The 23,428-nt window shown below is 47.5% G+C and overlaps 1 protein-coding gene across 1 annotated transcript; it reads left to right on the forward strand.

Moving 5' to 3' along the window:
* The first annotated feature begins 736 nt into the window (after positions 1-736).
* On the forward strand, positions 737-23,023 carry ACTR5 (actin related protein 5). Its single transcript, XM_052650969.1, has 11 exons — positions 737-1,135; positions 3,279-3,508; positions 6,593-6,762; positions 9,607-9,824; positions 10,488-10,670; positions 15,454-15,570; positions 16,301-16,440; positions 17,473-17,605; positions 19,985-21,644; positions 21,870-21,938; positions 22,755-23,023. The coding sequence occupies exons 1-9, from the start codon at positions 737-739 to the stop codon at positions 20,240-20,242; spliced, it is 1,848 nt and encodes a 615-aa protein (XP_052506929.1). The 3' UTR covers positions 20,243-21,644; positions 21,870-21,938; positions 22,755-23,023.
* Positions 23,024-23,428: the final 405 nt, after the last annotated feature.

Here is a 23,428-nt window from a genome sequence, read left to right on the forward strand (position 1 = left end):
ACCCTGAGTTTGTTTCCATGGCTAAAGGCAAAGTTATCACGTGGACGTGGGGAGCAGTCAACGGCGAAGGAAGGGGACAGAAGGCAAATGGGGCGTGGCTAGGCGGAAAGGCGGGGCCCGGTGGAACTCAGCTCAGATCGGGAGGCAAGGAAGGGGCGGGGACCGATGGCTTTACGCATTCGGGCCTGGGTTTGCCGGCCAGAGTCCCCGCAGGCGCGAAGGGTAGTAACAGATGGAAAGCTGGGAGCAAGGTTAAACCACAACCAGGGTGGGCGTGGCCTAGCGGTCCCCGAAGGCGGCCTGGGCTACCGAGGGCGAGTTTGGTGAGAACTAGGTCGGGATTACTCTTGCCCGGAAAATCCCATGGACGGAGGAGCCTGGTGGGCTGCAGTCCTTGAGGTTGCGAAGAGTCAGACAAGACTGAGGGACTTCACTTTCACTTTCATGCATTGGATAAAGAAATGGCAACCCACTCCAGTGTTCTTGCCTGGAGAATCCCAGGGACGAGGGAGCCTGGTGGGCTGCCGTCTATGGGGTCGCACAGAGTCGGACACGACTAAGGCGACTTCGCAGCAGCAGCAGGTTGGGATTAACGGGCAAGAGCACGGGAGGCTTGGTGGTAGCCGCGGCTCTGCGAAGGCGGAGTCTAGCTCTGCACGGGCGCACGCTGCGTCGGGGGCGGAGTCTCGCGCCGTGGTGGCGCCGCGCCGAGGGGCGGAGCCAGCAGCGCTCCAAGATGGCGGCGGCCACTACAGCAGGGCTCGCCACGAACGTGTTTCCGTTCCGCGATGCCCGCGCTGCGCCAGATCCGGTGCTGGAGGCCGGCCCGGTGGCACACGGGTCACTGCCGGTGCCACTGGTGCTGGACAATGGGTCGTTCCAGGCCCGCGCAGGCTGGGCGTGCCCCGGGCCGGACCCGGGCCCCGAGCCCCGGCTGCAGTTCCGCGCTGTGTGCGCCCGCGGGCGGGGTGGGGCTCGGGGCGCGGCGGGCCCGCAGGTGGGGAACGCGCTGGGCAGCCTGGAGCCGCTGCGTTGGATGCTGCGATCGCCCTTCGACCGCAACGTGCCGGTGAACCTGGAGCTTCAGGAGTTGCTGCTTGACTACAGCTTCCAGCATCTGGGTGTCTCCTCACAGGTGACGGGCGAGGTGGGGTTAGGATTGAGGAGAGGGGTGTGGTTGTGTCCGGTGTCACTCCGCTGTCCGAGGGATGATAGTTGGTCCAGCTGTCATTTAGTCATTCGGTCAGTCTGTCAAATATTAAACGCCTAACGTATGTAAGTCCTGTGCTAGGCGGTTGGGATATGCCAGTGAACAAAATAACGCCCTTTGGAGCATCTGTTTAGGTTTGTTAGTGCATTTATTTATTAACAGATATGTGTTGAGCACCTGCTCTCAATGGGGGCTTTTCTAAGTGTTTGAAATATGTCCGAGAACATAACACGAAACCTGTGCTTATGGAGCTAGTATGGAAAGACGTTCTAGTATGAAAAGAGAGATAATAAACAGTAGAATTAAGCAGTAGATTTTACGGCATGATAGACGGAGAGGAGAAGGTTACAGCTTTTCAGTAAGATGGGTAGGGAGAGGACTCAGGGTAACGGTGGTGTTTTGAGCAAGGACTAAAGCAGACGATTGAGGGAGCAAGCCTTGTGAATATCTGAATGAATAGTAATCCGGAGCTGTGACAGAACGGCCAGTGAAAAGGCCCTGAGGCAAGAGTTTGCCCTAAACCTAATTGAGGATAGTCAGAGTGAGGGGAGGGTAGTAAGTGGAAGGTCTTACTTATAAGGTCTTCCCTGGTGGCTCAGACCGTAAAGCATCTGCCTGCAATGAGGGAGACCTGGGTTCGATCCCTAGGTCAGGAAGATTCCCTGGAGAAGGAAATGGCACCCCACTCCAGTACTGTTGCCTGGAAAATTCCATGCATGCAGGAGCCTGGTGGGCTACAGTCTATGGGGTTGCAAAGAGTTGGACATGAGCAATTTCACTTCAGTAAGTAGAAGTCAGAGAGGTCACACACTTTGTAGGCTTTTATTATAAGTGGAATGGTGAGCCATTGCAGGGTGTTGAACAAAAGAGGGATGTGACTTTTGTTTCAAAAGGATCACCATAGCTGCTATATGGAAAATGAACTGGCCTGAGTCGTAGGGTAGAAATAGGGAAATCAGTTAGGAGGCTGTTTCGGTTCCGAGGTGAGGGATGATGGTAACTTAGATGAGGAAGGAATGGCAGATGTGATAAGAAGCAGTTGGATTCTGGAGCTGTTTTGAAGATAGAGCCAGATGATTGGCTCACAGTTTGGATGGGGCTTGACTTCAGTTGACAGTGCCGCCATGAAATTAGAAGATGCTTGCTCCTTGGAAGAAAAGCTATGACTAACCTAAACAGCATATGAAAAAGCAAAGACATTACTTTGCCGACAAAGGTCCATCTAGTCAAAGCTATGGTTTTTCAATTAGTCATGTTTGGATGTGAGAGTTGGGCTATAAAGAAAGCTGAGCACTGAAGAATTGATGCTTTTGAACTGTGGTGTTGGAGAAGACTCTTGAGAGTCCCTTGGACTGCAAGGAGATCAAACCAGTCAATCTTAAAGGAAATCAGTCCTGAATATTCCTTGGAAGGATTGATGCTGAAGCTGAAACTCCAATACTTTGGCCACCTGATGCAAAGAACTAACTCATGGAAAAGACCCTGATGCTGGGAAAAATTGAAGGCAGGAGGAGAAGGGAACAACAAATGATGAGATGATTGGATAGCATCACTGACTCGATGGACATGAGTTTGAGCAAGCTCTGGGAGTTGGTGATGGACAGGGAAGCCTGGAATGCTGCGTTCCTTGGGGGTTGCAAAGAGTTGGACATGACTGAGTAACTGGACTGAACTGAACTGACTTAAGTTACTATGAGCATTGGTGGCTCAGATGGTAAAGAATCTGCCTGCAATGCAGGAGACCCAGGTTTGATCCCTGGGAAGATTCCCTGGAGAAGGAAATGGCAACCCACTCCGGTATTCTTGCCTGGAAAATCCCATGGACATAGGAGCCTGTTGGGTTACAGTCTGTGGTGTCCCAAAGAGTCAGACACGACTGACCCTACTTTCATATTTTCCAAAGAAGCTTCCAGGGAAGAGGGGTGTTTCTCAATTGCTTCTGATCAGGTGTTTTGATTGGAGACCAAAAGCCAATTCAGTCCTTGCAATAAAGATTTTTGTTTGTTTTTATGCTTTGAAAAGTGTATCCTCTTAGCACCTAACAATCTGCTCTTTTCTTTCAAAGTAGGGCTGTGTTGATCATCCCATAGTTTTGACAGAAGCCGTGTGCACCCCACTGTATTCACGACAGATGATGTCTGAGCTTCTGTTTGAGTGCTACGGGATTCCTAAGGTTGCCTACGGGATAGACAGCCTCTTCAGCTTCTACCACAATAACCCAAAGAACATGATTTCCAGCGGGCTCATCATTTCATCTGGATATCAGTGTACACATATTTTACCCATCTTAGAAGGGAGGTGAGTTGTACTTACGGCATTTGAGTGCTATTTTGAGAAGCATTCAGGAAACTTTTATTGGGCACCTACTGTAAAGGGGGAGTGGAAAGAGCAAGTACAGAGCCATGAACTGACCTCTGGGCTTAACTCTGACCTGCCTCACTCTGTGAGTATAGACATGTCACTTCACCATCTGTCCTTGTGACCTCCTGGCTTGAGTTGCGGTCGATGGTCTCTGAGGATCCAAATCTGTAATTCTATAATTGTATGATTCTGAAAGTGAAGCTCACTGATAGTGAAACTCACTATTCTTAGAGTGAAATAGATAGCTTAACACAAGTATCTGTAGGTAGTAGGCATTCAATAAAAATGTTCTGAGTAAATTATTGAAATAAATTTAACAGACTGTTGTGTTCTGGAGTTACTTTTTCAATTAAGTGCTATTTTGCTTTTTTATTTAAAGCTCTTTAATGACAATTATTTAGACCTTTCTTTTCAAGAATGGTACATAATAGATATATAGTAGATTATTTTTCCAAGTTGTATAAAAGTTGAGGGTAGTTTCTGTCATGTTTAAAATGTGTTCTTATTTTATAGCTGGGCTTTTATTCTCTGATAAAGAGACTGGGCCAGGGGGTTTCCCTGATAGCTCAGTTGGTAAAGAATCTGCCTGCAATGCAGGAGACCCTGGTTCTTTTCCTGGATTGGGAAGATCTCCTGGAGAAGGGATAGGCTACCCACTCCAGTATTCTTGGGCTTTCCTTGTGGCTCAGCTGGTAAAGAATCTGCCTGCCATGTGGGAGACCTGGGTTCAATCCCTGGGTTGGGAAGATCCCTGGGGAAGGGAAAGGCTACCTGCTCCAGTATTCTGGCCTGGAGAATTCCACGGACTTTATACTCCATGGGGTCACAAAGAGTCGGACCAAACTGAGCAACTTTCACTTTTACTTCAAAGAGACTAGGCCAGGAAGGGAAGGATAAATATGGAATTGGGGATTATCAGAGACACACCAGTATACATAAAACAGATAAACTACAGGGACCTTTTGTGTAGGACACGAAATTATATTCAGTATCTTGTAATAGCCTACAATGGAAAAGAATCTGAAAAAGTATATATATGTGCTATGCTTAGTCACTCAGTCATGTCTGACTCTTTGTGACCCCATGGACTGTAGCCCACCAGGCTCCTCTGTCCATGGGGATTCTCTAGCCAAGAATACTGGAGTGGGTTGCCATGCCCTCCTCCAGGGGATCATCCCAACCCAGGGATCAAACCCAGGTCTCCCACATTTCAGGCAGATTCTTTGCATCTGAGCCACCAGGGAAGCCCGGTGGAAGCACAGTGGAAACAAATCTGAAAAAGTATACATATATACATACGTTATATATAACTGAATCACTTTGCTGTATACCTGAAATATTGTAAATCAGTTGTGCTTCAATTAAAAATTAGAGAGAGAGAGACTAGGCCAGCATCATACTCTCCTGAGAAGGTTTCTCTTTGTATAGAGTGAGTGTGTAAATAAGGAGAGGAGTTGAAAGCCTGGGTTTGCCGCCCTGCTAAGGATGAGGTACTTAACTTCTTCACTTGGTTTCCTAACATATAAACTTGGGAAAAACTGATTTCTCAGGGTTACCCTGAGAATGAAATGAGATAATGTAGGAGATGGCACTTTGTAAAACAGTCTGAATATTTAAGTGAAAATAATGGTTGACGAATTTATTGAGCCCTGTTGTGGGAATTTCTCTTGAAGTTTGTACAAACGTTTATGAAGAAAAAAGTAATTGTTATGCATTCCAAAACACTCCTGCTCTACAGAATTTTCTATCTTATGTAAGCAGAATATGCAGAAATTAAAAATAATATTGTTATATTATATTGAGAGAAAATGACCTGGAAGCTAGGAGCATGTCCTGTTCTGTGCTGGCCCCTGCTGGTGAGGTGTGATAGAGCAGCATCATTTCAGTGCACAGCAAGTTCCTAGAGCCCAGCTCCTCTCCCTTTCTCACACTGAGAATTTATAAAGTTACTCTGGTTCTCCTCCCCTTCACGTCATGTGAGAGGAACCTGGCACTCTTAGGAGATTACAGTAAGCCAGTGTGTATGTGGTTACTTAATGTGTTTGCATAAGTAGAAGTGGAGTGTCTGGGGGGGAGTTACACTGGAGCTACCTGGGAAGCTTGTCAAAATGCATATCCCCCTGAACTTCACTGGCAGTCAGTGGTTAAGACTCTGAGCTTCCACTGCAGAGGGTTTAGGTTTGATCCTTGGTTGAGGAACTAAGATCCCACATGCCGTGTGGCACTGCCAGAAAAGAAAAAGTGCATATCCCTAGGTCCTCCCCGGAGCAGACAGGTCCTGGGCATTGTCACCTTAAATGTTGTCCCCAGTTAATTCCAGGATGTGTGGCCTTGGAACCACAGTTTGAGAAATACATGACAAGTCACATGAGGGTCTGACTTCAGAGAGCATGTTCTTTGCTTTGAACCTGGTTGCCTTCTGAGACTCTTCAGTTCAGTTCAGTCGCTCAGTTGTGTCCGACTCTTTGCGACCCCATGAATTGCAGCACGTCAGGCCTCCCTGTCCATCACCAACTCCCGGAGTTCACTCAAACTCGCGTCCATAGAGTCGGTGATGCCATCCAGCCATCTCATCCTTTGTCGTCCCCTTTTCCTCCTGCCCCCAATCCCTCCCAGCATCAGAGTCTTTTCCAATGAGTCAACTCTTTGCATCAGGTGGCCAAAGTACTGGAGTTTCAGCTTTAGCATCATTCCTTCCAAAGAACACCCAGGACTGATCTCCTTTAGAATGGACTGGTTGGATCTCCTTGCGGTCCAAGGGACTCTCAAGAGTCTTCTCCAACACCACACCAGAAGTTAAATGTCCATGTGTCTGTCAGGATGTGGTCTAGGAACGCCTGCATTGGGTCAGAGGTTGAACTAAGGCAACTTAAAGTCCCTCCAACTGTTTTGTTTTCCCCTACCAGTCAGTTTCTTCCTTATTAGTCTACATTAAATTATCATCCCCCCTTGTCCACTTGCTCCATATTTTTTCCTCCACGTTGCCAAAGTTTCAGTGCTATTTCCACTTCTTGGTTGTAGGTTAGATGCTAGAAACTGCAAGCGCATCAACCTGGGAGGAAGCCAGGCAGCTGGCTACCTCCAGCGTCTCCTGCAGCTGAAGTATCCCGGGCACCTGGCCGCCATCACTCTCAGCCGCATGGAGGAGATCCTACACGAGCACAGCTACATTGCTGAGGATTACATGGAAGGTACGAAGAGGATGTCAGCCTGCAGCTTCCGAGTGTTGTCTGCCTTTGGGGGTGTTCCCTAAATTGTTCCCAGGGTGACTCTCTTGCTCACTCTTGACAGGCTTTTTTTTGGCCTCGAGATGTGGCGTGCAGGATCTTCCCCAGCCAGGGAGGGAACCCATACCCCCCCGCAGTGACAGTGCAGAGTCCTGACCACAGGACTCCCAGGGAATTCCCTCTTTGCCCACTTTTTTACACTTAATACTTTTTCGCATTCCCTTCCATTTTTTGATATTTACTTTCCTCAAAAACTTTTCAGTTAAGTGAATAAGTCTCATATGTTGGTTCTTTTTAACAATCCTTTTGGTTATTCTAGTTCCTTTGCCTGTCCATTTAAATGATAGGGTCAGTTTGTCCATATCTACCAAAAGTTCTGTTGGGATGTGATTGAAAGAACATTAAATGTGTAGATTAGTTTGCATATAAAACAGCAACCTTCTAAATATAAACCCAAATATAATGCTAAATCCAGATTGGGGAGAAGTGACTTTTTTTTTACTATGTTGAGGCTTCTAATCCAGGAACATAATGTGTCTTTCCATTTATTTAGGTCTTTGTTCATTTCCTTCATTAGCATTTTGTAGTTCTCAGTATATAGATCCTGTACATGTTTTATTAGATTTATGGCTAAATTATTTTCTTATTTTAAATTTCAGTTTCCAATTGCTCATTGCTATTGTATAGAAATGCAGTGGATTTTTGTGAAATGCAGTGAGTTTTTACTCTTTATCAAATTGAAGAATTTCCTCTCTGTTCCAAGTTTTGCTGATCATTTTTATCATGAGTGGATTTTTGAATTTTGTGAAATGCTTTTTCTGCATCTCATATGATCCTATGGTGTTTGTGCTTTGGACTGTTCATTTAAGAGAGTATAAGGATTGCTTTTCAGATATTGAACTAGCCTTGAACCCTGCTTGTTTCTATGTGTTATTTTTTATGTATTGCTGGATGTAATTTGGTAAATTTTATGAAGTATTTGTGTCAGTATTCATCAGGTATATTGATCTGCTGTTTTCTTCTACTGTCTTTGTCTTGTTTTTGGGATCATGGCAATGCTGGTCTTATTAAATGAGCTGAAAAGTGTTTTCTTTAACTTTCTGGAAAAGATTGAGTAAATAGTTGATTTTTTTTCTTTTAATGTTTGTTAGAATTCTGCAGCAGAACTGTTTGAGCCTGGGGGATTTATTTTTCTGAAGGAATTCAGTTTCTTTAATAGGTGTAGCTGTAAATTTCATCAATTTCATTGATGTCTTCTTTTTATTATTTCTTCCTTTCTACTTGCTTTAGGTTTACTTTGCCCCCTTTTCCTAGTTTCTTGAGGTAGAAACTTAGATTTTTGTCATCACTTCTTTCTAATATAGGCATTTAAAGCTTGAATTTCCCTCTCAGCAATCCTCTATCTACATTCCATAGATTTTGATATGGTGTATTTTCATTTTTATTGAATTCAGATATTTTTAAGTTTCCCTCAAGCCTTTTTTATTTACAACCATTGATTATTTAGAATATAGCCAAGTGTTGGAGACTTTCCAGTTACTTTTCTGTGGTTTATATCTACTTTAATTCTATCATAGTCAAAGAACTTCTTTTCCCTGGTATCAGTTAAATTTGTGAAGGTTTGGTTTAGGACCCAGGCATGGTTTGTTTTGGTGAATGTTCTGTGTACAGTTGCAAAGAATGTATGTCCTGCTGTTGTTGGATGAAGTAGTCTGTGATGTCATTCGGGTTCCGCTGGTTGTTGGTTTGGTTCAGTTCTTGTCAACCCAGCTTCATTGTCCATCAAGCTGTACCGATTATTTATTACTAATTATTAAGAGGGTTGAAATCTTCAGGGAGAATTGTGAATTTTCCTATTTCTCCTTTGAGTTCTGTCATTTTTTGCTTTCAAGTATCTGAAGCTCTTTAGTTAGGTACACATTTAGGATTCTTACGTCTTCTCGGCAAATTGGTCTTTTACCATTACGTAATGTGCCTTTTTATCCTTTGCAATTTTCTTTGCTTTGAAGTCTACTTGGACAGTAGTATAGGCACTCGAGCTTCCTTTTGATTGATGCTTGTGTGGTGGTTTTTTTCCTGGCCTTGTAATCTACATAAAACATTATACTCAAAGCAAGTTTTCTAACAGATCCTTTCCTTAAAAATCCCTTCTTTCAGTCTCTATCTTTTAACTGATAAGACCATTTACAGTGAATTTAGTCCCTCTTGTGTCTGGGTTTAGGTCCACCGGTTTTCTTGGCATTCCGTTTTAATTTATCTATTGTGTTTTTCACCGTATCTCTCTTGTGTAGGTTTTTTGTTTTAGTGGTTGCTCAAGAGATGACAGTTAACAGGCTTTTCACAGTCTTAGGGTCTCTTTTTTGCCACTTCAAGTGGAACCTGGAGATGTTCGCACTCTAGAGGCCCCTGTGTCCTTCCTCCTTTGTGTTTTCTATGTCACATCTACATGCGTGGGAAGCCCATCAGACATCGTCACAGTTTTTACTTTCAGTTGTCAAACATATTTTAAAGAATTCCGGAGGAGGTTAATCGAGTCCATTCATCATTTCAGTTGTGTTTCCTTCATTTCTGGTGCTCCAGGTGATGTCCTTTCCATCTGAAAAGCTATATTTACCAGTTTTCTCAGAGCAGATGTGTTGGCATCGTGTCCAGGTCTTACTGCTGCATTTCGTTGATCTGGTGGGTTCAGAAATGGGGGGCAGCATGCTTCCTCCATCTTCCCCTGCACCTGGGACCCTGGTCCCGCCTTTCTAATCTCAGGGCTAATGGTGTGCCCGTCTCCTAACTTCCGAAACGCTTCCTTTGAAGAGCTGCAGAAATGGCGGTGCCCCGATTACTATGAGGACAACGTTCACAAGATGCAGCTCCCGTTCTCCAGCAAGCTTCTGGGCAGCACCCTGACCTCCGAGGAGAAGCAGGAGCGGCGGCAGCAGCAGCTGCGGCGGCTGCAGGAGCTCAACGCCCGGCGGCGGGAGGAGAAGCTGCAGCTGGATCAGGAGCGGCTGGACCGACTGCTCTATGTGCAGGTGATGCAGACCCCTGGGTGGGTCCCTGCCTTGTTCTTCCTGTAGATTCTGCCCCAGCTGTGAAACGCATCAGCCGTCTCAGTCCCCCCGACCCTGAGGTCAAGGAGGAGTCTAGCGGGATCATCTGTGTAGAGATGACGTGTGTGGAGGAAATTGTAGCAGCAGGAATTGCTGAAAGAGCTGCGGACTTGGCCTTGTTGATGTAGTTTATCCTTATAGCCCCCTTTGTTTGATTTTAACTTCTTGGCTTAAGTGTGGCACACATGATGCAGAGCGCACAGATCTTAAGGGTCCAGCTCAGTGAGTTTTCACCACTGAAATGCACCACACAGCCACATCCAGATCAAGAAGTAGAGCACTGCCAGCAGCCCAGGAGCCTCCCTCCATCTCCTGTTAGCCACTCTCCCGCCTTTGGCCCGCCCAGAAGCTCACAGTTCTGACATCTGTCCGCATAGATGAGTGTTGCCTGCTCAGGTGGTGCTGAGATGGTGATGTGTGGGAGCCCAGAGGCGGCTGGGGCCGGCTGTGTGGAGGGGCAGGTGCGGGGAGCCCTCTCCCGCTGTTCTTCCTGTCCATCCAGCTTCTGAGCTCCTTCTCTCCCTCCTGGGCGTGATCGCCCGGATGCGCATCTCTGAGGGCGCGTTATGACTGCTCTGCTTGCAGGAGCTCCTGGAGGACGGCCAGATGGATCAGTTTCACAAGGCCCTGATAGAGCTGAACATGGACTCCCCGGAGGAGCTGCAGTCCTACATCCAGAAGCTCAGTGCCGCAGTGGAGCAGGCGAAGCAGAAGATCCTTCAAGCAGAAGTCAGTCTCGAGGTGGACGTGGTGGACAGCAAGCCAGAGGTACTGGGGCCTCAGAAGGGAGGTCTCGAGGGGTTGTGTAGATAGGATAGCCCTTTCTGAGGACAGAGGAGTGTCCAGGAAAGGCTGATGACAAAAAGGTTGTGACCAGGCTTGAGTGGCAAACAGAGCAGAGTGGTGTTTGATGTCTCTGGGGGCACAGATGGGGGCAGGGATGGCACTGACCTTGTACCAACTGGAGTGCTGACCTGAGGGGTTTTACCCGGTAGCGCCCTGGCCCCCTGGGAGGGGGAAGTGTGCAAGCAGAAAAGGAAGAACATAACACAGGCTGATTGTGTGGCCCATCTTGAGCGTGAAGCTGCCCCACTGATGGTTCCTGGATCATCATCAATGCCTCAACTTTCTTCTGATCTCTTATTAATATATGGTGATTACTCTTTCATTCACCACCTTTCCACCTCAGTGTTCCCTAAGGACAGGGATCACACTTCACACATAAACTGGGAGTTTTTTTTATAGGCGCTAATAGACATGCTCAATAGGAAATAAACAATTGAGACCCAGAAGGGCACATCAGATGGTAAATGGCTTGTGATTGTGAATGACATTGTTTTTTGCTTCTTGTGTTTTTCAGTTTCCTATTATGCACATGTTAATTTTTAAGAAATAAGTGTTATTTTAAAAACCTTGAAAATGTATTTGCGGGTTGATTTAAAACCAGCCTTTTGTTAGTTACTAAAACTAACTCTTTGATCTTCTCAGTCTCTCCTGTTTGTTTCCCTGCCTATGGACTGTGAATAAGTATTCATGTGGCTGAAGGGGTGGGCGGGTGGGTGGGGCTGAGATAGGGCCCTGGGTAAATCAAACCCTAGCACTGGGCCTCATGGGGAAGGGGCTGCCTGCAGGTCACACCTCGTCGCAGGTCTCTGGTTGGCTCTCCTCTAGATCTGGAGAAAAGTGATCATAGGTGGATGCATTGTTGCTGGATCTGTCATCTTTAGAGTTCTAAAGTAAAGGTACTTGTTCATTGCCTGTGACACTTCCAGAGCAGGGTTAGCCAGTCCAGCTATTGACCTTTGTTTTTAAGTCACCTTTAAATTCTAAAGCCTTTACTTTTTGAAAGAAACAGTCCAGTGGAAAATTGCGGTTTGCCGCTGGGTATATGTAGTGTGCTGCTCGTTCCGGGCCTCAGAGCTGTCCTTGGCTCAGCAGGCAGCCTACTTTTGCAGGGACTGTCTCCGCTGGAGGCCGGCTCTCACGGTTTCCGCTCTCAGCCTCCCCTTCCCCACCTCTCCGACAGGCTGTAGATCACATGAGGACAGTGCATGCACGCTTGCAGAGCAGGTCCTGAGTCAGACTTCCTAGACACAGCAGACTGGATCCCTGAGGTCCGGGGTTGAAGGGGCCTTGACCTCTGTCTTAGTCTCAAGCAGCACCCCGGATCGGCTTTAGGAGAACCAGCGTGCCTTTTCTGGCTTGCTCCTCCCACTTTCCAGATCTGTGTTTCAGATTTGAGCCTTGGTTACTGGGATCTGGATCCACATTGTTGTTGTTCAGTCCCTCAGTTTTGACTCAGTTTGCTCAGACTTATGTCCGTTGAGTTGATGGTGCCATCCAACCATCGAATCCTCTGTTCACATTGCCTGTGTTGTTTGTTTATCTGTACTTAGTTTTATCTTGCTTATCAACATGTCCACAGGGTGTCAGCATCTTTATATCAGAGATGAACCACTAAGCTACATGCACATGGAGGATTTCAGATTTAAAAAGAAAAGAAATCAAGTAACTGTGAAGATGTTTTTTCCCAAGCAGTTGGGGAGCTAGCTTTTCCTTTTCTTTGTTCATTTTTCTGTGTTTCTTATATGCCCTGATTCAGTCACTCTGTTCGTTCGTTCAGCAGGTACTTACTAAGTCCCTACTTTGTCCTGAGGGTACATATTCAAATCTCTCTGGGCTTGGGGAGATTTTGAATTGTTGGACTTTAAAAGGTTTCTCTACATAGTACAACAGATCTGATGAATCCCTGTGTCCCAAAGCCTTAATGGTCAATCAGAGAGATTGTTAAAAATTAGATTAATTACAGTAAGATTCATGGGCTAAATTTGGCCACAACACTGGCCAACCAGTTCTACCTTTCAAAAAATATTTATTGTATTTTCCAGCTGTACAGTTCCTTTAGAATGGAGAGAGCAAATATATGTGGACCACAGTTCATACTGAAATGCCATCTAAGTGGTAAAAATTGCATTGGATTCATACAGCTGAATTTTTAAACTTCTAGTGTATTCTAAAAATCCATTTTTTCTTACAGACCAATCCATTTCATCCCTCACTGCAGGTATTCAGTGAGGATGTTGTAAAGGAGTAGGCTTTGTTAGCATTCTTGTTTTTAGTGTTTATTTATTTATTTGGCGGCCCTGGGACTTAGTTGCAGCACTTAGGATCTTCACTGCATCACACAGACTCTCTGGTTGTGGCACACAGCCCCATGGCATGTGGAGTCTTCCGGGACCAGGGATCAAACTGTGTCCCCTGCATTGGGAGGTGGATTCTTTACCACTGACCCACCAAGGAAGTCCTACTAGCCTTCTTCATGGAGTACTTAAAAGATGCTCACTTTCCGTCGCTGCAAATGGTTGGGAGTGCAGCTCACTAGCACCCTCCTTTCTTGGAAAGCACAGAGGGCCAAAGATAGAAAGTTCTCCTACCCGAGGAATCAGGATTGAACTGGTCTCTGTTTTTCTGCTGCTCATGGCTGTTCTGGGGCGCCATGCTTCGTCTTCTCTGACGGGCCTTGGCAAACTGTTGTTCTGCTTGGTTCCCAAAGAACGGTCCACGCGCATGTGCCCAGTTGCCACCCAGTACCCCGGGGCCCTGGCAGACCCTAAGAGGGAGAGAGGCCCGCCACAGTGGAGAAGTCACTTCTCTCTGGGATGCCTGCTGTTGCATTGAAATGACCAGCTTTGTTGTTCTCTATGAATCATATGAATCAAGATAAGGAAAATGTGTGGGGTTTTTTTTTTTTTTTTTTTTACAATTTTTGTTAAAGCTAAGAAATCTTGTTTTTAAGGTGACTGCTTTTGAATATAATTAGATATGAAAGTGAATAGTAATACTGAAAAAGCCTTTAAAATCCAGACATTTTACAGTCCTCTTCATTCTAGAGAAATCTAAGGGTGTATCCCGGACTCACCACTCAGTGCTAGGCATGATTGCCAGGGACCAGGGGCACGGAGGTGACTGAGATGCAGTCCTTTCCCTCCTCAGGACCTCAGAACCTAGGGCTCTAGAACCGTACTCAGGACTGTAATATGCTGTGCACGGGATTCTCTAGTCGAGAATACTGGAGTGGGTTGCCATGCCTGTCTCTAGGGGATCTTCCCGACCCAGGGATCAAACCCCGGTCTCCCAAATTGTAGGCAGATTCTTTACCGTCTGAGCCACCAGGGAAGCCCCACACTGTAATAACCTTTATCAAATGTGATACTAGTAATAGATGTCTGTGGGAATGCAGATGGAGGGTTGTATTTTTGTTTGTTTTTAAAAATATTTTATTTCTGTGGCTGTATTGGGTTTTAGTTGCCAGCATACGGGATCTCTAGTTGTGGTTGCAGGCGCTTTGTTGCCCTGCGGCTAATGGGATCTTAGTTCTCTGACCAAGGATGGAAGCCACATCCCCTGAATTGCAAGGCAGATGCTTAACCACTGGACCACCAGGGAAGTCCTCAGATGGAGTTTTGAGAAAGGACTGGGATGTTTGAGCTGGGCCCTGAAAGATTATTTGATTTCAGTAGATATCTGATGAGGAGGAAAGGACATTTTATATGGAAAGAAGTGTACATGCGGGGAGCAGGGCCCATCCCGCATGGAGAATGTGGGAGACGAAGCCGGAAGGGAGGCCATGGCCGCCTGAAATAGCCTTTATCCGTCAGCCTGAATAGTATCCTTCAGGCAGAGCCTTCAGAATGTGCTGAGCAAGGCATAATCTGACAAGATTTTATTTTAGGAAAATAACTGGTGGCAGTTAGGATGATGGATTTAGGGAGAGGCAAGGCTGGAGGTGGGAAGACAGGATAAAAATGGTATGGCTTCATCCAGGAGGGAGCCAGTGTGATCTGAAGCTTGTCAGTGGCTGTGGGGATGGAGGAGGACACACATCCAAGGTCGGAGCCAAAGAACTGGTGCCGTTCAGGAGGCAGTTACTGATGATAACAGAACAAGGGACCCGTGCCAGACCCCATGCCGTGCAAGTATCGTCTTGATTAGTTTCCACAATTCTGCAAGTACTGTCTTCATTCCCGTTCTATGAATAAGGAAACTGAGATTGAGGCGAGGGAAGAAATCTGCCCAAGGTCAGCAGCTAGAAGCAGCGCAGCTGAGAGTCAGATCCGAGCAGTCCGAGGCCAGATTCTCTCCAGTCACTGCAGCTGGGGTGAGAGGCAGCGTGGACCGAGCTTAGGGACATGACCAGCTGGATTCTTGGCCCCTCATCTCTGGAGTCTCTCTGGGACAGTCCTCTCTGGAGTGGCAGACTGAGCTGCCCCCTCCAGAGGCTTCAGAGAGGCTGGGAGTTGATGAGACTGGTCTCAGTGGGGAAGATAGGGGGTAAGAACAGAGCCCATCTCTGGCTTTTTAGTCTTTTAACCTTGTGTTCATGTGTGTTTGGGTTTTTTTAATAGTTTAGAAAAATTTCCATTGTTTTTATGTATGGACATACTTTCAGGACTTTGGGTGAGATCCCAGCTCTTTTTGGTGACCGTGAACTCACAGAGCTAAGGCTTGCTGAATCACAGGTTCTGTCTTCTTGTGTTTCTTCTCTTCTCAGACTCCTGACCTGGAGCAGCTTGAGCCATCTCTGGAAGATGTGGAAAACATCAACGATTTCGAGCCCCTGTTTTCGGAGGAGACGCCGGAAGTGGAGAAGCCAGTGGCCACAGTCCAGGTTAGTCTCCTGTAGCCTCGACCTTGCTTATGCTTTGAAGCTTGATGTGAATGACCGGTCAGGTCTTGTCTGCTTCTTTAGGAATATTCCCCCCTCCAGCCACAAATCTCAGTTTTATTTTTCTAGAAGGGCGAGTACCAGCACTCAAAACTTGCAGAGTCAGGGACTTTCCCCCCTGCGGTGATTGATTGGGGTTCCAGCACTAACTGTGGAACTGTGAGAAACAGTCTGCTCGTTGGGAGAGTCCCAGTAACCAGGGAGTTTGAGATCCAAAGAGTAGCTTTTAATGCTTTTATTTAAATTGAAGCGAGTGTCATGATGTTTCATCCTCATCTGGGTTCATGTTTCTGCCATCACCGTGGCAACCAGGTAGACGGACATGAGGCTGAGACACCTGGCAGAAGGCTTTCTTGGCTGTGCAGGGACTGGGTGCCAGGCCAGTCACTGGCGGAGACTTGGTCTTCCAGTGCCAGCCTTGCTGCTACTGCTCTTCACCAGGTCTCTTTCCTGCATCTCAAGGATCATTTCATGATAGAGATGTGTAGCAGTTTATAATCCAGAGGTTAAAGAAGATAGAAAAATTGAATCATCACATCAAGAGAATGGGGGGAGAGGTTATTCTGGCACAAAAAAGCTATAATGGAATGAGAAATGCAATTTGAGGAAGCTGGCAATTGGGATATTTGTTCTTATGGCCTAAAAATATCTTCTAAACCTTGGGTTTTTAAAGCCCGTGTTTAACTTGGCAGCGTATCATCAGCTGTTTGTTGGGACAGAAAGAATTCGAGCTCCAGAAATTATCTTCCAGCCATCTCTCATCGGAGAGGAGCAGGCTGGCATAGCAGAGACCCTCCAGTACATCCTGGACAGGTGAGCCTGGACCTTCTTTTCCTTCTGTTTTCTTGAACCATTCCCTTGAATTTTGCATTGAACAACGGAGCTGATGGCCAGGCATCTCTCTTCATTGACTTGCTGCGCTCAGATGGTGTTCTTTTCCTCTCACCAGGCCTGGCACATAGTTCGGGCTGTCTCTTCTTTTCTCAGTGTGTAGCTGCTCAACGTGTATATACTTGAGCTTTAAGAATGTCTTTTAAAAATTTGGGCAATATGATAATATGTGTGCACTGGCTTTTCTAGAAGTCTACATATCATTGCAGACTAGTGGTTCTAAATCACCCTAAAAACAAGCAGAACTTAGTTTTTTTGCCACCTTGCATTTTATTTTTTAAGAGTTTACATTTCTATAACAACATGCCTCTCCCCACCCGTTTATACAGATACGATTCTGCAGTGTGAGTTTTCCTGATTCACGTGGGACAAGCAGGGAACACAGTCCTGTGGTCCTCTAGTTGCTGTTGGTTAAAACAGAATGGCAGCTTAACAGCTAGCAAGGAAGAAAAGCGATTGCACCTACTTTGTTTGAATAACTTTGAGTTTTTTCTCGCAGTGGGTAGAAAAGGGATCAAACGTGTCAGGTAAACTAGTAATAAAAAGCACAGGGGGAGAGGGAGGTCCTCTAAAGGAGAGACAGGACTTCGGGGGGGATGGAAATGTTCTGCATCTTGGTTGTGGTGTTGGTTGCTGGGGTTTATAAATTTGTCAGACTTCATCTAAATGCATTTAAAGCAATCCTCACTGAAGTCAATTTTTAAAAAACATGTATTAGAAAGGCATAATGCTAAGGAAATGGATTGACCATTCAAATTAAGGTTTTAGCTAGCTGTTTGACATTCATTCTGTAAAAGCAAATGAAACATGGAAAGCGTTTTTTTGTTTGTTTGTTTTTTAACTTTTTGTGTGGATGTTTTCTGATTTGTACTGAGAGCTCACATTTCCACATCCACTTTCTCTTCCAATATTCAAGTAGGAGAGACTATAGCAGTGGAATTGTTTCATCCCCAGGTACCCTAAGGATGTTCAAGAGCTGCTGGTTCAGAACGTTTTCCTCACTGGCGGGAACATGATGTATCCTGGGATGAAGGTCAGAATTGAGAAGGAGCTGCTGGAGATGAGGCCCTTTCGGTCTTCTTTTCAGGTACTGATTGTCCGTGTAACCAGCTGTTTCGAAAATAGCCTTGTTGTTTGTTTTCTGGGTTGCAAAAGTAGTATAGCGTAAATGAGAAAAATAGTCATTCCATCATCCAGAAACAGCCAGTGTTAACACATTCATGGCTTTCCTTCTGTTCTTCAGATTTTTTAAGCAAAATGAAAATCATAACCTATGTACTTCTTTGTTTTGTTTTCATTGACAAAGGAAGACCTGCATACAGTAAACATTCAGAGAGTACACAAGAGCATACCTTGAGGGACTTGGCCCAGTGGCTAAGACACCACGCTGCTAGTGCAGGGGGCCCGAGTTTGATCCCCGGTCAGGGAGCTAGATCCCACATGCCACAACTAAAGATCCCACGTGCTGGAACTAAGATCCAGAGCAGCTAGATTAATTAACTTTTTAAAAATTATCACCAAAATTATTTATTTACTTTTGGCCGCGCTGGGTCTGTGTTGCTACACATGGGCTTTCTCTAGTTACGGCGAGTGGGAGCTACTTTCTAGTGGTGGTGCGCAGACTTCTCATCAAAGTGGTTTCTTTCGTTGCAGAGCACGGGCTTTAGACTCACAGGCTTCCGTACTTTTGCGCGTAGCCCCACTTGCTCTGCGGCATGTGGGATTCATTATTACCAAAATTATTTTCTTTAAAAAGAGTGTACATTGAGATTAAGGGCTTCTCTTCACCCAGGCCCTGGGCCACAGGCAGAGGGGATTGGCTGAGGAGGTTTTTTCTTTCTTCCACACATTTTCTACACATGGCTTTTGTAACTTGAACTTCTTAACCTGCCAGGAACATTCTCCCATGTCATTATTCATCAGAAATACTTTAAAAAGGAACTGTCTGGTGGGGGTACCCCACAATTTCTTTACCAAATTCCCGATCACCAAGAGAAGAGGTTTGAGCTCCCCTTGTGGACCAGTCATCTCAGAATGCTGAGATGTCCTGGGCACCTAGGGGTCTTGGAGCTCAGGGACGGCTCCTTGGAAGTGAGTCTTCTGAGGGCGAGGAGGTGTTTGTCATGTAGAGTGTGTGGAGCGGGGTGGGATGGAGAGAATGTTCCAGATTGAGGGCAGGAGGACGAGCAGGAGCAAAGGCTTGGGGGCCAAAATCTTGCTGAGGGGTGTGTAGCTGAGGGTGGCTGTGAAGGGTGGGGGCTGGAGAGGCCGGCAGGGCGCATGGGTGCAGAGCCTGTGTGTGTCCTGCCAAGGGGCTTGGCTTGGCCCGCCCCATGCTATGTGACGTGTTGTACGTTCAGGGGGTGGTCTCTGGGCCTGGGTTCTGACTCCAGCACCACCATCACTGAGTTTTGCCACACCCCGGTTTTCTCAGCAGTGAGAAGGGGGTCATCTTGGCACCCGGTACCAGCTTTCAGTGTGCAGGGCGAGTCAGGCGCTCAGCCCAGGGCCTGTGTGTGATGGACAGACATCAGCTGTTGTGTTGAGGGCCACTGAGAACACACTAGATTCCATGAGTCGCTAGAAGGACCCGCTGAGACTCCACACATGGTCCTGCTTGATATTCCTCACAGTGGGCCCTTGCCCGGTGCGAGGAGCGGAGCGAGCGCCTCCCTCGTCCTGTCACTGACACTTCTTCGCCAGAGCGGCCGGGGCTCACATGACCCTGATTTTGTTGATGGTCCTTTCTCGCAGGTCCCTTGCTTCCTCCTCCTCCATCTGTGCTGATTCCTCCTGCCCTTTATTTCAGAAAGTTCCCAAACCTCCATTCCAGCCTGGAACTTCTATGGGAGATGGAGGGAAGAAGGGAGGGTTAGCCGGGTGACTCCAGGAAAAAGGAGCCCGATCTGAGTTGGACAGCGGTCTGCTCTGTGCTCAGCTTAAACCTCACTGGGGGTACTCCCAGGACTGCTGACCGCAGTCTTGCTCCTGGAATAAGCAGTGGAAACCAAGCCCAGGGCAACCTCTGTGCTCTCACGTCCTCCGAGGCTCATTTGCCACCATGGCCAGAGCCACCTTGCATCAGTCTCTGCTTCCCTCACTGGCAGAGGGGCTCAGTTCCAGGTCTTCCAGGTCTCCACCTGACACCTTGTGGTCGACCAGATGGGGACAGGAGGCGGGGCAGCTGGTCCCTTGCCCCCTGCCCAGGGTGGTGTGGATAAAGTAACTGATGTACCTCTTACTCGGTGAGGTCGGTCCTGGTGCTCTCTACATGTTCGTGTCCTTCCTTGGAACGTCTGGGGCATTTCAGCTCAGCTCCTTCTGGGGGCTGCAGAGAGTCCTGCCGCATTTTGGAATTGAAGGGGGCCCTCCTGTGTGTGCATTTCTATAGCCAGCCTTGCTAAACACTCAGTCCTTAGAAACCGATGGGAGATGCCCTTCCGGTGACCGCTCTGCTGTCTTCCAGGTTCAGCTGGCCTCAAATCCCGTGCTGGACGCCTGGTACGGAGCTCGCGACTGGGCCTTGGACCACCTGGACAACGAGGACGTCTGGATCACCAGGAAGGACTATGAGGAGAAGGGGGGAGGCTACCTCAGGGAGCACTGCGCCTCCAACGTGTATGTCCCCATCCGCCTGCCCAAGCAGGCTTCGCGCTCTGCAGAGGCCCAGGCATCCGGCAAGGGCTCAGGGGCCAGCGGAGGCGGGGCCAGCGAGCAGGCGTAGCCGAGGGGCCCCTCCAGGGACCTGGGGCTGCATCGGGACAGTGACTCTGCCAGCTGTGTGCGGCCCGAGTCTGCTGGGAACATTTGGCTTCAAGATGGGTTTCTCCAGGGGAGAACAGTCAAGGGCCACTAGGAGTTACCCTTTGGAACTGTGCTCTTTGGGGTGTCTGCAGTGAAGGGACGAGCGGACTTTCAGGGACCTGCCATGGATGAGCTGCAGGCTTCGCTTCTGCAGCAGTGAATGAGAGTGAATTAGCATGGCAGTGGCAGAGCTGTACAGACTCTACACAGGCTTCCTTCTTACTACATTCTAAAGCCTTTTTCCTTCTTGTTTTTATTTTTTAAAAATCCTTTAAATTTTATATTGTCAGTGTAGTTAGTTTTCTAAATTGATTCCAAAACTGTGTGAATGCCTAGCAGGTGGCGTTCTTTCATCTACACCTAAGAAGATGACACTTACAAGAACCATCACCCACGAACTCTCCAGGACTGGAAATATTTTCCTCTTCCTGTTATTTCTGCTGAGAAATAAGGAAAAGGGGCCCAAAGAGGGAAACGAAGTTGTCCATAGTCAACTCCCTGAGGACCCTGAGGTGCCGCCTTCTGAATGGGCAGGTTTGGGGCTAGTGGCCAAGCATCATTCATACTTCCTTTGCTGGAAACTTTTCCACTGTATGAGGCCTTCCTACAGTTTAAGAAGTTCTGTCCCCGTGAACTTGCTGGCTGCGTAACTTTGCAGGCCTTCCTGAAGAAAGAAACAGACTGGCAAAGGTTCGTTGTGTTGCCACAGCCTCATCTTTCCTGGGCCTTTGCAGCTTCATCTTAAGTGGATGGATAACCCCTCTCTTCTCCAGAGATGGCTTGGGGAGAATTTTAACTCTCAGACACACCCAGGACTGAGAGGAGGCCCAGGAGGCCCCTGAGTTTCCTTGCCCCAGAATCCATACGTTTAAATCCTGTGGAGCGTCTGGGCCACCCCTCTGAGGAGGCCTCCTCAGAACCAGTCCGCCCGTGCAGTTCACCAGGCTTAGTCGCCTGGAGCTCCAGCTCTCCAGGGTTTTGACACTGAAGACCAGGAAGGGGCAGCGGTGGAGGAAGAGGAGGCGAGAGACCCAGGCCGACTCGATGCCCCACGGCCTTACAGGGAGCCACTGGCCGTCCACAGCTGGGCCTGAGGGTGGATGAGAGGGTGAGCGTGAGCTGACAAGGAAGGACAGATGCCAAGGAGGCAGGACCGGCCTCCCTGGAGAGGTTTTCATAATGATGTTGCCAGGAAGAGGGGTTGGGTGAGCTGCTGGGGTTTTTCTCCACAGTTAACGTTTTAAATGCCCTGAAGAGCAGTGGTGAGGCCAGAGATTGCCCTGGACATCCAGCCTTGCTGAGGAAGGACCCTGACTGGGCAGGTAAGCTGGGACACAGTGTAGTCCAAGAACAAGTGTGAAGCCAGCTCTGCTCGGGGTGCCTGTAGCCCAGAACTGAGGAGGGTTGGGGCTGTGCTGAGGCTGGGCCTTGCGCTCTCCCGCTTTAACTCCTCACGCTGAGCTTGCCGCCTCACACCGCTCAGGCCCTCACACAGACCACCATCAGAATGCTCATCACAATACCTTGAGCTTTTTCTCTGCCCCCAGGTGGCCTCTGAGAGACTGTAATGCAGAAACTGTTTCCAAGAGCAGGAGGCGGGTTTCATTCACCTTGGAGTATGCACATCCCAGGGCTGGGCCTGGAGGGTGCCGAGGGCTGGTAGGGTTTCTAATGAGTGACCAGGTGGTTGGATGGCTGACCAAATCTGTGAACAAAGACATTTTGAGGATAGCTTGTCCGCTCCATTGGGAAGAACAAATCAGGAGTCTATTCTTCCTCTAAGCCAGGGAGCCCTACTACTGAGACATTTTAAGTCTTCCCTCTGATCCTACCAGGACTGTTACTGGAGAGAAAGTGGGTGTGACTCCAGCTGAATGATCTGAGGGCAGTCGTGAAGAAATAGATTTCCGCAGCCCAGCCTCGGGCTTCTGTCTGCGTTGTGGTGCAGGAAGATAGCCCAGGGTCGGGAGAGTCCACCCGGGGTCAGCCTGGCTCTGGGTTTGAGTCAGGGCAGGTCCAAAGGTTAATTGGCCACCCAGGGTGATCAGGGCCTCTCTCCCTGATAGGGGTGTCCCCCCTTTTTGCCTCCTCTTCTTTCCATGGGCCTCTTTGGCAATAAACAGTTTTACCAAAGCAACAAAGAAGGTGAAAAGGTAAGGAAACAGAAGTTAAGAGTAAAATAAGTGTTTAAGTATGGGTAGAGAACACCTGACCAAGAAATGAAGACACTGAACTTATACAAATGCAATACGCAAAGATTATTTTATGCCTACCTAAGGGGTTAAATGGAGGAGATAAAATTTATCGTTACAGATCCTTGTGATTAAATTATTTCCAGATATTTAGAAAACAGTAGAACAGAGAATTAAAAAATATAGGCAGGGAGACTGGCGGTTTACTAAATTCATTCTCCTTTCCTCCTGTGCACACAGCTGCCCCACGTTTCCCAGCCTCCCTCACAGTTATACCTGTAGCCATTTGATTTCTGGCCCGTGGGACACGGATGGAAGAGACGTACAACATCCAGGGCTGCTTCCATAAACCTCCCACGAGAGCCTCTCCTTCCCCGTCATCTGGCCGAAGAGGGAGCTGTCCAGGGCCCAGGAGGAGCGTGGAACCAAAAGTGGAAGAAGCTGAGTCCTTAACTGCTTGGAGCAGAGACCCTGCAGATCCTTCATTGTGTAAGAAATAAACTTACTGTTTAAGCCACTGAGAGCTTTGGCCTTGTCTGTTACAGAAGCTAGCATTATTCTAACTAAAAGTGTAGGTTAAAAATAAAAACCATTACCTTCGTGTTCATTGGGGATTTAAAGAGGAAAATTTTTTGAAATAATATGAAACGAGAACAGTGAGACAGATAGTTATCCCCTCATTTTAGAAAATGAGTGAAAATCACTCAGTCATGTCCAACTCTTTGTGGCCCCATGGACTATACAACCCATGGAATTTTCCAGGCCAGAATACTGGAGTGGGTAGCCATCCCCTTCTCCAGGGGATCTTCCCAACCCAGCAGTCGAACCCAAGTCTTCCACATTGCAGGTGGATTCTTTACCAGCTGAGCCACCAGGGAAGCCCAGGAAATGAGAGTAATTCCTTTTATCCTGTG

Source organism: Budorcas taxicolor, chromosome 13 (genome assembly GCF_023091745.1).
Source record: "Budorcas taxicolor isolate Tak-1 chromosome 13, Takin1.1, whole genome shotgun sequence".
Lineage (NCBI taxonomy): Eukaryota > Metazoa > Chordata > Mammalia > Artiodactyla > Bovidae > Budorcas > Budorcas taxicolor.

Coding starts and splice junctions, on each gene's coding strand:
- ACTR5 (XM_052650969.1), top strand. CDS start 737: ATGGCGGCGGCCACTACAGCAGGGCTCGCCACGAACGTGTTTCCGTTC. Junction 6,763..9,606: donor TGCTGAGGATTACATGGAAG/GTACGAAGAGGA, acceptor CTTCCTTTGAAG/AGCTGCAGAAATGGCGGTGC. Junction 9,825..10,487: donor ACCGACTGCTCTATGTGCAG/GTGATGCAGACC, acceptor CTCTGCTTGCAG/GAGCTCCTGGAGGACGGCCA.